Source organism: Borostomias antarcticus, assembly GCF_949987555.1.
Source record: "Borostomias antarcticus genome assembly, chromosome: 7".
NCBI classification, from domain to species: Eukaryota; Metazoa; Chordata; class Actinopteri; order Stomiiformes; family Stomiidae; genus Borostomias; species Borostomias antarcticus.
In genome coordinates, this window is record NC_140240.1 from 1,268,549 (window position 1) to 1,286,149 (window position 17,601).

At 45.8% G+C, this 17,601-nt stretch overlaps 1 protein-coding gene across 1 annotated transcript; it reads left to right on the plus strand.

Annotated features, from left to right (window-relative positions):
• Positions 1-236: 236 nt before the first annotated feature.
• On the plus strand, positions 237-17,601 carry LOC311311415 (carboxy-terminal domain RNA polymerase II polypeptide A small phosphatase 2-like). Its single transcript, XM_084441125.1, has 8 exons — positions 237-554; positions 5,381-5,532; positions 6,557-6,595; positions 7,580-7,681; positions 9,890-9,946; positions 13,646-13,738; positions 14,494-14,679; positions 15,142-17,601. The coding sequence occupies exons 1-8, from the start codon at positions 497-499 to the stop codon at positions 15,265-15,267; spliced, it is 813 nt and encodes a 270-aa protein (XP_084297251.1). The 5' UTR covers positions 237-496; the 3' UTR covers positions 15,268-17,601.

Sequence of the window (17,601 nt, forward strand, 5' to 3'; positions counted from 1 at the left end):
GCAGTGTAGGCAAGAGTCGAGGCGTCCAAATAAACAATTATCTACAATGTACATTAAGATAAAACACACCTTTCCTCAATAAAAATAAGATAAGCTGATAATTTTTGGTGTTCTATTTTAATTGGATACCGACTGTGATCGTCAGGGTTGTTTATCAATAGTAAGGGGAACTTGAGACCGCGTCGTGCCCCATTTCCTCGCTTGTTTTGCTTCTCTGGATTCTCCATGTTGGAACAGCGAGGTCTTTCCCAACCATGTTCAGACTCTTCCTGTGAGGCAAACGAGACTAATTGAAATAGAAAAAACATAAAACAATAGCTAGAAACGTAATTGCTATCGTTATATGCGAGAATAAGAAGAGGTTTTGTGCGGGATAATTCGGAAAGGACAACATCGGGTTGGTAAAAGCGCGATTGCTCCCCATCTATCTGGATGTGGAAAGTATCTCCGGTTTGGGGGGAACGGATTGGACTTTGAGGGGCTGTGCATTTGTTAGATGGAAAGTTCTATCATCACTCAAGTGCAGAGAGAAGATCAACTGCCGTCCAAAACAGGTGAGTTGACTTGTTTATTGACTTTCCACCTCACCTCGTATCTTGTTTATTGAGGCTGGTTTGGTTTAGATAGTTACTGGCGGTGCTGGTTACACGGTCATTAGGTCCGTTCGTTTTGCCTGAAACGGGCTATGCGCCGTAATGATGCGGGGCTATCGGATGTTGATATGTCTTGTAAACAAAGTTGGAGGGATATTGTTCGTGTACTGAAGATTGAATGATTTACAACGGATACAAGTATTACAGTGGGTTAGAAACAGTGCATTTGTCATTATAACCAAGGCATTATAGCAAAGTGTTGATTAAATCAATCAAAGCTTTATTTAAATTTAAATTGATTAAATTTAAATTGATTAAACCCACGTATTTAGAAACCACAGTTTATTGTTGTTTTAACGTTATATACAGTGAAGTGTAACGTTAACCCCCCCCCCCATTTGATCCGATGCCACCTGACTCTGAATTAGAGGATTTTGAGGAAAGTGGCCGTCTGTTCTGAAGTCAAATATAAAGCGGTGCACCGCGGCGCGGCCCGGTTATAATAAACTAACGTACTTCAATGAACGCTTCCCTTCCCTGCCCGTAGAGCAATACATCTGATTAACGAAGCATTTTTTGACGAAATATAAGACATTTTGAAGTTGTTTGTGAACCTTATTGGTAGAGTTTTACCATGGTGTGAGCAACGATAGGCAATTTTAGGCAGGGCTAATTTATTTAGCTAGCTAAATAACGTTAGCAAGGACGCTAGCTAGCTAACTGGCTAACGGTAGCTAGAAAGGGTGCAGACATCCGTTAGATGCTCTTCTTTACTTACCTTCATCAAGTAGTCATGCATTCAAATGCGTAGCAGTGAGGGTCTTCAGTTTTAGTTACCTATCTAAGAACTATGAGGAACTTCACTTTACTGTAAATTAGATTTTCAGCAGGTAGATAGTTTTAAGAAGAATGTTTAAACTGGTCCAGCTATGGACCGTGACCTCTCTCCATGCTGCACAATTAATAATAATAATAATAATAATAATGCTGCACTTATTAATAACGCACCATTATGACACTATGGCTTTTAACTGGAGATCACTTGGTGTACAACACATCCATTGTTTTTAACAACGTACATGTCTGATGTTTTTGGTCTGTCCTTATCTTGTATGTTTCTATATGTGTATTGTTGTCTTGTGTTGTTTTTATGGCTGTTTTATGAGCTACGTGGCATTTTAATTTCCTTCGGGATAAATAAAGTGAATCAAATCAAATCAAATCACAAGCAGATTCATAGCTTAGCATGAATTCTTGACTCTTGATGCTTAATGCAATAATTAAATAAAGCTATGATAAAAATGCTACATGTTACGGACAATCAATTCAAGAATTGATTTATGTCAATATCACACGTACAGGAGGGACACCCATAGAACTGCAGTTATGTTGAGCATGTGTGGACACCTTTTCACATGTCACTATCACCAGATAACATTTTCACATCTTTCAGAGGAAGATCTAACATTCAAATGTATTTTACATTAAAAATTCAAATGTATTTAACATTAATGTGCATACATTAAAGCACTGGAAATTTTTCTAGCTGTGGCTTTAGGAATATCAAGGATTACTGGCATGTACGTTTCACAATAGCATTGTGAAAGGTTGACCGTTGCATCGGAGGGGATGGACAGGATGACAGTAAAGGTAGTCAAGTCTATTCTGAAATGTACATTTAGCCAAGTGTAGAACAGTAAGTGCAAGTCTTCAGACAAGGGTTCAACAAACAGACGTAATGTATGAAGTCAATGGCATGAAGAGCTTTATGCTGGGAGCAGCAAATCAGGCCTCTGGCCTCTAACCCTGTCCCTAGCAGGCACTAACCCTGTCCCTAGCAGGCTCACCAGGCCTCTGGGCTCTAACCCTGTCCCTAGCAGGCACATCAGCCCCTCTGGGCTCTAACCCTGTCCCTAGCAGGCTCACCAGGCCTCTGGGCTCTAACCCTGTCCCTAGCAGGCACATCAGCCCCTCTGGGCACTAACCCTGTCCCTAGCAGGCACACCAGCCCCCCTGGCCTCTAACCCTGTCCCTAGCAGGCACTAACCCTGTCCCTAGCAGGCACACCAGGCCTCTGGGCTCTAACCCTGTCCCTAGCAGGCACTAACCCTGTCCCTAGCAGGCACACCAGCCCCCCTGGCCTCTAACCCTGTCCCTAGCAGGCACTAACCCTGTCCCTAGCAGGCACACCAGGCCTCTGGGCTCTAACCCTGTCCCTAGCAGGCACATCAGGACTCTAACCCTGTCCCTAGCAGGCACATCTGGGCTCTAACCCTGTCCCTAGCAGGCACACCAGGCCCCTCTGGGCTCTAACCCTGTCCCTAGCAGGCACTAACCCTGTCCCTAGCAGGCACACCAGGCCCCTCTGGGCTCTAACCCTGTCCCTAGCAGGCACTAACCCTGTCCCTAGCAGGCACTAACCCTGTCCCTAGCAGGCACTAACCCTGTCCCTAGCAGGCACATCAGGCCTCTGGGCTCCTAACTTGTTCGCTCTTGATTTTATCTCATTCTGTGGAATTTACACATTATTTTAACCCTCACTGGAGTGTGTTTGAATCTGCTAAATGCATGATGTTGTAAAAAAAAATGGAGGGGGAATTTTAAATTAAAATAGTAATGACTGCTCCATCCATACCCCCCCCCCCCTCCAACCTAGAGTGTGTTTACTTCCACACCAGTCATGTGACCTTTAAAGACTTAGTTAAGCATTTAAGCCTAATTTTGAAAAGTGAGTTCATTTTTCACAACACTTGGCATTCACGTAATCTCATCACACATGTGTGTGTATGTGTGTGTGTGTGTTTATCTCACCCAGAAGAGAGCATGTTGAGTAGCCTAGGTCCTCACTTTTTCCATCTTTCAAGCTAACGTTAGATGATTTGGTCTTGAAGTGAGCTGTCATTTTGTCACCCTTCCCTTTTCTAGTCGGTTGTTTTTGTTGCTGAAATCTGAGTAACTATTAATAACAACGCCAGCCGTCTAATTATAGACATGCTGTCATGATATGTTTGTCAGCAGTTAGTTGTAGCTAAACTCCTCATGCGCACAAGTCTGTCAGTTCTGATTCCTCCTCTCTGTCTGTCAGTTCTTACCTCTGTCAGTTCTTATACCTCCTCTCAGTCTGTCAGTTCTTATACCTCCTCTGTCTGTCAGTTCTTATACCTCCTCTATCTGTCAGTTCTGATTCCTCCTCAGTCTGTCAGTTCTTATACCTCCTCTCTGTCTGTCAGTTCTTATACCTCCTATCTGTCTGTCAGGTCTTATACCTCCTCTGTCTGTCAGTTCTTATACCTCCTCTGTCTGTCAGTTCTTATACCTCCTCTCTGTCTGTCAGGTCTTATACCTCCTCTCTGTCTGTCAGTTCTTATACCTCCTCTGTCTGTCAGTTCTTATACCTCATCTGTCTGTCAGTTCTTATACCTCCTCTGTCTGTCAGTTCTTATACCTCCTCTGTCAGTTCTTATACCTCCTCTCTGTCTGTCAGTTCTTATACCTCCTCTGTCTGTCAGTTCTTATACCTCCTCTGTCAGTTCTTATACTTCCTCAGTCTGTCAGTTCTTATACCGCCTCTGTCAGTTCTTATACCTCATCTGTCTGTCAGTTCTTATACCTCCTCTCTGTCTGTCAGTTCTCATACCTCATCTGTCTGTCAGTTCTTATACCTCCTCTGTCTGTCAGTTCTTATACCTCCTCTGTCTGTCAGTTCTTATACCTCCTCTGTGTGTCAGTTCTTATACCTCCTCAGTCTGTCAGTTCTTATACCTCCTCTGTCTGTCAGTTCTTATACCTCATCTGTCTGTCAGTTCTTATACCTCATCTGTCTGTCAGGTCTTATACCTCCTCTGTCTTTCAGTTCTTATACCTCCTCTGTCTGTCAGTTCTTATACCTCCTAGGGCTGCACAATTAATCGTGAATTAATCAAAATCGCGATTATGACCTCCGCAATTAACTAATCGCAAAAGGCCGCAATTAATGTGATTAATAATTTTGCTTTGAATTGAGTGTGCTAGGACTACACGGACGAATCACAGGCGCTTATGCTGTCTGACCAATCACATGCGTTCCCGCTGAGTGCGCTGTGCGCAGCAATTTCACTGAAGACAGATAGCAGTAGGTCAAGACAAGTGTCACAAGAGTACCTGAAAACGAGGTCAGTGAGTTAGTAGCAAGAATTCATCAAACTTCACATCTAGTTCAGTCTTTATCCACCTAAGGCAGTTGACCAATCAGAGAGCTTGCTCAAACCTACCCGTTATATAATATTATATATTAAATATTAATCGCAATTATTAATCGCAATTACCATTTTTAAGCAAATAATCGCAATTATTATCTTTTGTCATAATCGTGCAGCCCTAATACCTCTTCTCTCTCAGCTCTTATACCCCCTCCGTCTCTCAGTTCTTATACCTCCTTGTCTCGTGCCTCCAGATGCCTGGGGCCTGTAAATGGAGAGGACTCACCTCTGACCCCGTGAACTGTGTGACCATCAGGCAGAAATAGTCCTAAACAGAGCAGGATCAGTTTTCTCTCCGCTCTGATCCTTCAGCCTCAGCAGAGACCAGGGGGGGAGACGGCCCGGTGAATCTAGCAGCAGTTGGAGTCTCACTTAGAGAAACCCAGGATAAAGGGTTAGGGTTAGGTCTGCCCTGTGTCTGCCCTGTACACTCCATCTCTGATAACACTTTACACCTCTTCTTCGTCTCGGCCGGCCTGATGTTTACTTCTGGGTTTGACCGGTGACTTTGTCCGGTGTGTGACTGTGGTCTTTCTCCGCCTCCTCTAGGCCAGGTGAACAAGTCTTCCCCAAAGAAGCCGCGGAGCCGGAACATCTTCAAAGCGCTCTTCTGTTGCCTCCGAGCACAGGATGCCCCTCAAGCTCCGCCCCCTGCCCAGGACACCCTCCTGCCCCCTGAGGACAATGGGACAATCGCCAAGGTAACAAGCACAGCTCACCACCCCATTGGCCCGACGCTGCGTCCCCTGGATGGTCACTGGGAGGGAACGTGAATGTTAGACAGACTGGTGTTAAAACCAACAACAAACCCAGCGACCTATTCTCCAGATTTCCATTTGTCTTATTTAAAATCTAAACTGTAGTTTATTAGATTGGGTGGTTAGTGAGGCTTTAGCATATATGAGTCAGAATCACAGCGGGTCTGTTAGCGTTAATAACCAGCCAGAGCCAAGCTAATTCATATTCTATCTGGGTTAGTTGGTAAGCATGTCTTTAGCTTGCAGAGTGATGTCTGTGACTGAATTTCTCCCCTGGTGGCACAATGACTCATGGCATGGCCGCCTGCTCAGAAGGATATCTCAAGGCTTCACTCAAACACCAGCTCTTGTGACCTGAATAGGAATGAACACAAGCAAAGTAACAGATTCCCTCTATTTGACTAGAGGCTGTCTGACTTCTCTGTATAGAATGCTATGTTTACTGTGCCATCGGTGTGACTGAGACACACTAGTGAGATATACTTGCATGTCCTTTTGAGCATGACCTGTCAACTCATGTTTAACAGTTAGTTATGAAGCCAATGTCGCCACGTTTAGTGTGTTTGTTTAGCAAGGACTACTTCCGTGCTACAAAGCTCGCCTTTCATGCAAAGTTTTCTAACAGGGCACTGGTAAACTGAACACCAGCCATCAGATGTATGTTGTTGCGCCGTCGTCCCAGACCGCTGCTGGACCAGACATGAAGGACGTTCCTGTTCTCCCATCCTGCCGCGGGGCAGTATTGTCCTACGGCCAGATGCAGATGTTTCAGTGCGAGCGTGTGATGCATAGTGGACCCTTCCCAGTGACATTGTGTTATATTTAGTCCCTCATGGGAGTTTTCTGTTTGTTTGTTTGTTGTTTCATTGTTTTAAAATGGCGCCCTGACGGTGGAGTGGGGATGGACGGGTGAATGGGAGTTCACTGCTAGAACATAGTTAACTTATGTTTTCATCTCTTTGTTCAGCTTGATCTACTTCAAAACCTCCGCTACCAGTTTCATCAAGTACGTAAAGGACGATATCACTGTGGTTCTACGGGGTTGAGGTTCTACGGGGTTGAGGTTCTACGGGGTTGAGACGACACTAGAGATGATGCGCTTAGCCTAGGCCACAGACTCCTGGCTGCTGTTACTGTAGAGAATTTAGTATTTTGCTCATTTACCTCCATCAACCATGTTGTGAAAATGTTCACGAGCAATCTCTAAACTCTCAAGTCATTAGAAATGTTTTAGGTCAGAGTGCCATGTTAGATATAGATTGAGAAATTACAGATTATATGTGTCTCTGTATTCATCTTAACATGCAATTCTCCAAATTATAGTGTTAATGGTGTCTCCATTTCTAAAATATGAAGGCTAAGTAGGATTTGACCACAGGTTCTCTATGTCAACAGATGATAGCTTCCCTCAGGAATCCCATCATGTGGGGTGTGTCTAGTCACGTCAAACAATGGGAGAAGGGGTCACCTGGTGGCCAAGTGTGTTACTACAGTGCACTCTGACAGCAAGAATCACAGCTGTATGAATATATATAGTATATCTTAGTGGTCGAAACAGATTAGAATGAATCAGTTGGGGGTCGTCAGTTAGTGTGACTCCTACCGAACGAGTCTGTGATGATAGAGGCAGGGACATGTGTGAGATTAGCCATGTTTCCATCCACACGTTTTATGCGAATTAAGTTATATCGAATTAAAAATGCCTTATGGAAACAGTAAAATTCGATTAAAAATCATGAAAATCGACAAAAAGTTTGTACTGTCGATCTCATCGGATTTTCTCTTGTTCGATAAAAGTCTTTTGTGATAAATGCTTTATCCGATTTAAAGCTCTAGATGGAAACGCACGTTCACCGGATTTATTCGCATTCGTATTTTTAGCGATCCTCACGCAATTCGATTGACAAGTGGATGGAAACATGGCTAGTGTGAGCAGTAGTTGTGCCGGTGGAGTGATGGTCGTGTTTCTGCGCCCCCCCCCCCCCCCCAGGTGCCAGGGACCAGCCTGCTACCTGAGGTGACCCCCCAGGATGATGGGAAGATCTGTGTGGTCATCGACCTGGATGAGACTCTGGTGCACAGCTCCTTCAAGGTAACGCGTGTGTACACACACACACTAGGGCTGCACAATTAATCGTGAATTATGACCTCCGCGATTAACTCATATCACAAAAGGCCGCAATTAATGTGATTAATAATTTTGCTTTGAATTCAGTGTGCTAGGACTACACGGCTGTCTGAACAATCACATGCTTCCCGCTGAGTGCGCTGTGCGCAGCAATTTCAGTACCCGCAGCCGTGAGTAGGGGAAAAATTAGTGAGAACAAGGTCAGTGAGTTGGTAGCAAGAAAGGGATCAACGTCCGTGATTTGGGAGCATTTTGGTTATTAATATTATATATTAAATATTAATCGCAATTATTAATCACAATTAGCATTTTGAAGCAAATAATTGCAATTATTATCTTTTGTCATAATTGTGCAGCCCTAACACACACACACCTATGACTGGTGCAGTACTGAATTGGCTTGATTTGACCATGGGACCTGCTGCGTTGGTATGGCAACCAGAGAGTTACTCTGGGATGCAGGCTTGATTGAGTTTGGCTCTTTTGGAAAGCACCTCTCTTTACATTCAGACTGAAAACCGAAATACTGTATCATTATTTATATTCTCTGCCATTGCAAAATACTTTTACATGTCAAATATACAGTACCAGTCACCTTGAAACACCTCGAAAGTGTGTCCAAACTTGTGTGTTCACGGATAGTATCAAAAATAGATTTATTCAAGTTCTTTGCACGGCCATGCTGCGGCAAAAAAAGCTTGGTCCAGGGGCCTTCTTCAGCGTGTCCGTGTGCCCCTGGCCTGAAGATGATGTAAGCCTGGCGACAGCACAGGTAGCAATTAGCAATATTAGAGAAGATGACAAGAACTAATCGGGGGCTTCCACGCCTTGTTTTACATATCGCAATATATATCGCAAAAAAAGTACATTGCTGCAATGTATGTTTTTGTCAATATCGTGCAGCCCTAGTGGTAATGAACCTTTCTTATTCATGTACCTGGGTGGTAATGAACCTTTCTTATTCATGTACCTGGGTGGTAATGAGCCGTTCCTATTCATGTACCTGGGTGGTAATGAGCCATTTTTATTCATGTACCTGGGTGGCAATGAACCGTTCCTATTCATGTACCTGGGTGGTAATGAGCCGTTCCTATTCATGTACCTGGGTGGTAATGAACCTTTCTTATTCATGTACCTGGGTGGCAATGAACCGTTCCTATTCATGTACCTGGGTGGTAATGAACCGTTCCTATTCATGTACCTGGGTGGTAATGAGCCCTTCTTATTCATGTACCTGGTTGGCAATGAGCCGTTCTTATTCATGTACCTGGGTGGCAATGAGCCGTTCTTATTCATGTACCTGGGTGGTAATGAGCCGTTTTTATTCATGTACCTGGGTGGTAATGAGCTGTTCTGACTGTATCTTTATGTGGCAGTCAGGGGGGGGAGGTGACGATAGTGTGAACAAACACACTCTTCAACAGATCAATTAGCCAGTAGACCTGCTGCAGCTCAGAGAGCTGAACCTGTCTCTCAGAACCTGTCAATCAGAACCTGTCAATCAGAACCTGTCTCTCAGAACCTGTCTCTCAGAACCTGTCAATCAGAACCTGTCAATCAGAACCTGTCTCTCAGAACCTGTCTCTCAGAACCTGTCAATCAGAACCTGTCTCTCAGAACCTGTCTCTCAGAACCGGTCTGATAATCATCTGTGGCTCGTGACTGGAGCTCATTCTACACTGCTGTTGCTGGGACGGATGTTTGCAAACAAATGTAGTGTAAAGGAAAAACCTTACTTGGTTTAGTTTAGATTTCAAAGAACACGCTGAGTGGTCAGTCAAGCTGGTTTTAAACAAAGGCAATAGTTTTATTCTGTTACGATTCTGCAGAGTCGGACTCAAGCACAGGAAGTGAATCTGGGCAGAGTGAGTCAGATGGGGACGAGGTAGATAGGTTATAACGTGTAAAAGGAAGTGACATAGTTTCAGGATGAAGAGGACAGGGAAGTGATGTCACACAGGAAGAATTTGTAGTTTTAACAGACTGATCTATGAGAACGAACTACAAAGTTAGAACAACAGTCAAGTAGGAAAACGGAACACTTTGGTGAGACTTGAATTTCATTCACAGTAGCTGCCTCTTATTGAAATGTTCTCCTTGACTGTAAGATACATGACCTGTGACCGTGGTGTCTGACCGTGTGATGTTGGTCTCTCTGGTTTGATTCTGTAGCCCATCAGCAACGCTGACTTCATCGTCCCTGTGGAGATTGAAGGAACCACACACCAGGTGAGTAAGAGTGAGGTGATGAGAGGGACACCTTGCACCCACTGGCCTGCCAGGAAGTAGCCAGTACACCTCTCTATCCACATATTTAGCATTTGCAGCCCGTTTGAAAAAGCATGTAGTGAACTTCACTAACTACAAAATACTTCACACGACCTTGAGGTCGATATTGGATGATGGAAATTAGCTTTACTACGTCATTCTTGAGGTTTTATTAAGTAGGTATTTAGTGGACAGGAGTGAGTTTGTACAGGCCTTGTTAGGAGTGAGTTTGTACAGGTCTTATGAGTCATGGTGGCCCCCCTCACCCTGTCCTGCTGCAGCGCTCCTCTCTGGCCTCCGCCTGGTTCAAGTAATCCAGGATAGGCTGCTGCTTCCCGCCACGCGGCCTATTCTCCATTACTTGTTTCAGGAGGCGGCCGCCAGCCTCAGACGAGCGGAACGACAACACAGACAGACGTCTGGATCAGACCCCTGACACACAGTCTGGACCAGACCCCCGAACCACAGACAGACGTCTGGACCGGACCCCCGACACACAGACGTCTGGACCGGACCTCCGACACACAGACAGACAGTCTGGACCGGACCCCCGACACACAGACAGTCTGGACCAGACCCCCGACACACAGACAGTCTGGACCAGACCCCCGACACACAGACAGTCTGGACCAGACCCCCGACACACAGACAGTCTGGACCAGACCCCCGACACACACACAGACGTCTGGACCAGACCCCCGAACCACAGACAGTCTGGACCAGACCCCCGACACACAGACAGTCTGGACCAGACCCCCGACACACAGACAGACTTCTGGACCAGACCCCCGACACACAGACAGTCTGGACCAGACCCCCGACACACAGACAGACAGTCTGGACCAGACCCCCGACACACAGACGTCTGGACCAGACCCCCGACACACAGACAGTCTGGACCAGACCCCCGACACACAGACAGACAGTCTGGACCAGACCCCCTGACTCACAGACGTCTGGACCAGACCCCCGACACACAGACAGTCTGGACCAGACCCCCGACACACAGACAGACGTCTGGACCAGACCCCCGAACCACAGACAGTCTGGACCAGACCCCCGACACACAGACAGTCTGGACCAGACCCCCGACACACAGACAGACGTCTGGACCAGACCCCCGACACACAGACAGTCTGGACCAGACCCCCGACACACAGACAGACAGTCTGGACCAGACCCCCGACACACAGACGTCTGGACCAGACCCCCGACACACAGACAGTCTGGACCAGACCCCCGACACACAGACAGACAGTCTGGACCAGACCCCCTGACTCACAGACGTCTGGACCAGACCCCCGACACACAGTCGCAACGAGCAGGAGAGAATATGGGAGGCGGACTGGACAGGGAGCCAGAACTCAAACTTGTATTTTTCCCTAAACATGGAATTCAGTTCTAAGACGGTCTCTTTCTAACTTGGCTGGTCAGCTTCATGTTAGACTGGCTGGTCAGCTTCATGTTAGACTGGCTGGTCAGCTCCATGTTAGACTGGCTGGCCAGGGAATCGTCTTGTGCTCACTTGTGTGTGTTTGTTTTTTAATTGTAACCTTTTCATCCGGCCAGTGCTCAGGCTTGTTGGGCCACAGGTGAGTAGACTCTGTAGCCAGCTGGTAGCTTCCATCATCTTGACACCAGTAGAACAGACTGTGAATCATTATGTAGACCATTAGAGATGTTCAGAGACCATTAGAGATGTTCAGAGACCATTAGAGATGTTCAGAGACCATTAGAGATGTTCAGAGACCATTAGAGATGTTTAGAGACCATTAGAGATGTCCAGAGACCATTAGAGATGTTCAGAGACCATTAGAGATGTCCAGAGACCATTAGAGATGTCCAGAGACCATTAGAGATGTCCAGAGACCATTAGAGATGTTCAGAGACCATTAGAGATGTTCAGAGACCATTAGAGATATCCAGAGACCATTAGAGATGTCCAGAGACCATTAGAGATGTCCAGAGACCATTAGAGATGTCCAGAGACCATTAGAGATGTCCAGAGACCATTAGAGATGTCCAGAGACCATTAGAGATGTCCAGAGACCATTAGAGATGTTTAGAGACCATTAGAGATGTTTAGAGACCATTAGAGATGTTTAGAGACCATTAGAGATGTTCAGAGACCGTTAGAGATGTTCAGAGACCGTTAGAGATGTCCAGAGACCGTTAGAGATGTCCAGAGACCGTTAGAGATGTCCAGAGACCGTTAGAGATGTCCAGAGACCGTTAGAGATGTTCAGAGACCGTTAGAGATGTTCAGAGACCGTTAGAGATGTTCAGAGACCGTTAGAGATGTTCAGAGACCGTTAGAGATGTTCAGAGACCATTAGAGATGTCCAGAGACCATTAGAGATGTCCAGAGACCATTAGAGATGTCCCGAGACCATTAGAGATGTTCCGAGACCATTAGAGATGTCCAGAGACCATTAGAGATGTCCAGAGACCATTAGAGATGTCCAGAGACCATTAGAGATGTTCAGAGACCATTAGAGATGTTCAGAGACCATTAGAGACGTTCAGAGACCATTAGAGATGTTCAGAGACCATTAGAGATGTTCAGAGACCATTAGAGATGTCCAGAGACCATTAGAGATGTCCAGAGACCATTAGAGATGTTCAGAGACCATTAGAGATGTCCAGAGACCATTAGAGATGTCCAGAGACCATTAGAGATGTCCAGAGACCATTAGAGATGTTCAGAGACCATTAGAGATGTCCAGAGACCATTAGAGATATCCAGAGACCATTAGAGATGTTCAGAGACCATTAGAGATGTCCAGAGACCATTAGAGATGTCCAGAGACCATTAGAGATGTCCAGAGACCATTAGAGATGTTCAGGGACCATTAGAGATGTCCAGAGACCATTAGAGATGTCCAGAGACCATTAGAGATGTCCAGAGACCATTAGAGATGTTCAGAGACCATTAGAGATGTTCAGAGACCATTAGAGATGTCCAGAGACCATTAGAGATGTCCAGAGATCATTAGAGATGTCCAGAGACCATTAGAGATGTCCAGAGACCATTAGAGATGTCCAGAGACCATTAGAGATGTCCAGAGACCATTAGAGATGTCCAGAGACCATTAGAGATGTTCAGAGACCATTAGAGATGTTCAGAGACCATTAGAGATGTCCAGAGACCATTATAGATGTCCAGAGACCATTAGAGATGTCCAGAGACCACTAGAGATGTTCAGAGACCATTAGAGATGTTCAGAGACCATTAGAGATGTCCAGAGACCATTAGAGATGTCCAGAGACCATTAGAGATGTCCAGAGACCATTAGAGATGTTCAGAGACCATTATAGATGTCCAGAGACCATTAGAGATGTCCAGAGACCACTAGAGATGTTCAGAGACCATTAGAGATGTTCAGAGACCATTAGAGATGTTCAGAGATGTTCAGAGACACTCGTCTGCTACTCCTGGTTCTCAGTCACATGCTCATGCAGCTTTGCTGCCGTGTGCTGCAGGTCTACGTGCTGAAGAGGATTTAGATATTATATAATATATAAATATATATAATATTATTTCTATCTATCTATCCACATGTAGAAGAGTTTCTGATGCTCATGTTGCTTAGCCGTGTGCTGAAGAGTTATGTGTAATATTTTCCACAGTATTTCCTGTAGCTGTGCTGTGTTGTGCAGGTGTACGTGCTGAAGAGGCCGCACGTAGACGAGTTCCTGCAGAGGATGGGAGAGCTGTTCGAGTGCATCCTGTTCACCGCCAGCCTAGCGAAGGTACCTGCCGCAGCAGATCGCCAGAGTCACGTCATTCCCGTAGTGTTTGTCTCCCCCTAGTGGTGGTAGCCGAAGCAAACCCCTGCTCTGCTCACTCTTATGCCGGGCTCACACTACAGGATATTTAAAATCCTAACCAATTTTGAAATCGGGTTACATCACGCACATAAGGAGAATCTTAACAGATATTCTTCTTGCGCATCTCAAACAAGCACACACAGCAAGATTTGAAGATAACGGCTCATCACACACTACAGGATCTTATCGTGCCCGAGGGAGCAACGAACCACTGGTCTCGCCGTCTCACTTGTAAAGTCGGGACGTAATAATCTTAAATATCATGTTTGATATTATCAGGGCGGCCCCGATGGGTCTGCGAGCTGGTCGGGAGGTATAAGATTGGATCTGTAAACCCCTCACATTACAAGATCATCTGGACCGATCATCGGCCCCGACCAACGTTCCAGACCAGATTTCTCCTCCGATTGTCGGGAGGGGTGAATCAGGGATAAATCGGCCCAAAAATCCTGTAGTCTGAGCCCGACATAACACACAAACCCTCTGAGCCTTTACATTCTTGCCTGTTCACTGTTGTCCTCCTCCACTCACATATTCTGGTGTGTTCTGTTACCCTGTTGACCTCCTCTCTCATATTCTGGTGTGTTCTGTTACCCTGTTGACCTCCTCTCTCTCATTCTGGTGTGTTCCGTTGCCCTGCTGCCCCCTGCTGTGTCCCCCCCCCCCCCCCCCATCAGTACGCGGACCCTGTGACGGACCTGCTGGACCGAGCCGGGGTGTTCCGGGCGCGTCTCTTCCGGGAGTCCTGCGTGTTCCACCAGGGCTGCTACGTCAAGGACCTGAGCCGCCTGGGACGTCCGCTCAACCAGACCCTGATCCTGGACAACTCCCCAGCTTCCTACATCTTCCACCCCGAGAACGCCGTGAGTCCCGCTTAGGGCTGCACCATTATGACAAAAGATAATAATTGCGATTATTTGCTTCAAAATGGTAATTGCGATTAATAATTGCGATTAATATTTCAAAGTAATAGCTTTAGCTCTGCACAGTTTGCATATGACCTGCTGGGCTTGAGGGACATCATCTTTTTCGTAACCACTCAGAGGGAACGCATGTGATTGGTCAGACAGCATAAGCGCCTGTGATTCGTCCGTGTAGTCCTAGCACACTCAATTCAAAAATTCAAAATTATTAATCACATTAATTGCGGCTTTTTGCGATTAGTTAATCGCGGAGGTCATCATCGCGATTTCGATTAATTCACGATTAATTGTGCAGCCCTCGTCCCGCTGCTCTGGGCCCTACGTCTCTCCTGGGCCCGCTCTCTCTCCAGCAGGTGATTGGCTGGCTGCTGGTCAGGTGATAACTGTGTCCTGTCTGTCCAGGTGCCTGTGGTGTCCTGGTTCGATGACCTGGACGACACGGAGCTGCTGAGCCTGCTGCCCGTGTTCGAGGAGCTGAGCGAGGCCGATGACGTCTACGCCAAACTGCAGCAGCTACGAGCTCCCTGACATCACACACACACACACACACACACACACACACACACACACACACACACACACACACACACAGAGTCTGCAGAATCCTCCCCTCTAAGCCAGACCAAGCATATCAACTAACCGGAAAAGCTCCAGACCTAAACATCCCATGCACACACACACACACACACACACACACACACACACACACACGCACACATTACGCTGTGTGTGTTGGTGTTTGACCCTGAACTATGTGGATGGACGAGCGCTCTGCCCGGTCCGCTGCCCCCTACCTTCTCCAGCTGGTGCTGCACCACTGCTGCTCTGGGAACAATCCAACCAACACAATGCAAGATGGCTCCTTCTTCAATCTGATTTGGGACTCAAACACGTTCTCTAACGCTACAATCATTCAGAGGGACTGGACTGGCCTTGGTTATCCCCTAAACAATACTTTTATTCTAGCACTAACAACAGCATTAAAATGGACTCTCCTCTACACACCTCTGCCTCGACAATAATCTAAATTCGAACCCTTGTGGGGGACTGAAGCATGTGATCCACACATCCGGTGATTTCATTTCCATCTGTCAGTACGGTGGCCTGGATGAAGGCTGCTTTTAAAGGACCTTTCTCTCTCGAACGGATCGATCTCCTTCAGGGAAAGCTGCAGCTGAGCCCTCAGTCACCCGAGGCCAGAGGGATGTAGTTAGACGTGACGTTACGGATCATTCGTTCATGAGATGACGTGAGATGACCTCATTATGACCAGACCTTGTATGGGGGGGGAGCTGCGGAAACCCCATCTCTGTGCCTTCTGAAAAAGAAATTAAAATCTGCTTTTGTTTTTGTAAAGAAAAAGAGGCTTTGTTCCTTGCAGAAATGGTTGTCCTTTTTCAATCGTAAAGGTTTTTCTATACATTTTTAAGATGTCTTTTAAATGTACAATTTGTTGGGTTAACTTTTTGTAAAGTGCTGGATGTTTGGGAAGAACAGCCATACGTTGACGGCCTCTGTGTGCATGTCCTGTGACTGCGTGCGCTGTACCTGGGAGACTGGCATAGCCCTCGGCCAATAGGGACCATTACAGTTCACACCCTCGGCCGTGGCTGCCCATAAGCCACGCCCCTTATGCAGATCCACCCTGAGACACTCCGACAGGCTTGCCTCCCTCTAAAACACCCCGTCACTGAACACACCTCTTAACAATTCATAGTAAAGTATTATTCTAGTATTTTGTACACTACTGCCATGATTCAGTGTCTCAATCACAGTTTTGAGTTAAACTCGAGCACCAACACACAGTTTAACTAATCAAGGGCTTCGTTATGAACTTAGTAGTTGACCCTGGTATGTTAGTATTGAGATGGAACAAGAAAAGCAACCCTGGGGTGAAATGCAGTTGAGAATACTTCTATTATAGTGTGGATGAATTGAGGCCGTGTTTTAAGATTATTATATTCATTTGTGTCAATCCTTCTGGGTGCCATGTTATTTAGGGGGTAGATTGAGCACAAAACACTAATTGAACCTCTACCTTCAGACCTTAACTCTTTACTTTGCCAACTCATTGCCATTCAGCTGTTCAATCCATTCAGCTCAGAGATGAGATGTTTCAATCAGTAAAGTAACATGGCTTCAAGGGGAGTGTGTTTCTACCAGTTGTTTGTGTTGTGTGGTCAGTTTGCGCTCTCATATCTCAGGTGTTACACACGTTGTGCGAGGCAGTCGTTGTTCTGACGGGCGGCGGGCAAAACTTGATTCATTTAGGAAGATGTGCCGACATTCGACCGCTGGAAATGTTGAAAAGAAGAAGAAAAAACACTTGATTCAGAGTTGCAGCATCCCAAAGAGATGTTTTTATTGATATGAACCACCTTGTCATGTATGTTCCTACTACTATGAAGTGCCTGAGGTCTTCTTCTGTGACATGCTTCCGCAATTTTAGAACTGTTTGAAATTGCAAATTTTGCAATTTTAGAACAGTTCCTCTTTCCCTTACATTGGCTAAAATCTGGTGATCTATAAAACTCTTTACCAAGCGATCTCACTCTTGTTTTATTGGGTGTTAAAAGACTGGCCCGTGGCTCAAGGTTTGTCAAGCTCGCATCCACACTCAAGTTATTTTGTTAAGGTCTTCTCAAACTATGATTTCTGTTCTTTAGACATGTACACAGTTTTTTGTTAGAAATAATTTCCCCAGTTGTACAGGATGTGAAGCCGTCATCTGTTTGGTGGGTGTGGTGAGGGTACACAGGCTCATTATTGCAATATCTGTAAGGGGAACGTACTAAGCACGTTCACAGTGAGCAGTATTTACCAAAGCTGAAGCAAATGTTCTGATTGTGGATGTGAGGGAAG

Bases quoted from the DNA above. Each gene is read 5' to 3' on its own strand.
- LOC311311415 (XM_084441125.1), top strand. From the start codon at position 497: ATGGAAAGTTCTATCATCACTCAAGTGCAGAGAGAAGATCAACTGCCG. The intron at 7,682-9,889 runs GTAACGCGTGTG...TTGATTCTGTAG, and splicing joins TGGTGCACAGCTCCTTCAAG to CCCATCAGCAACGCTGACTT. The intron at 14,680-15,141 runs GTGAGTCCCGCT...CTGTCTGTCCAG, and splicing joins TCTTCCACCCCGAGAACGCC to GTGCCTGTGGTGTCCTGGTT.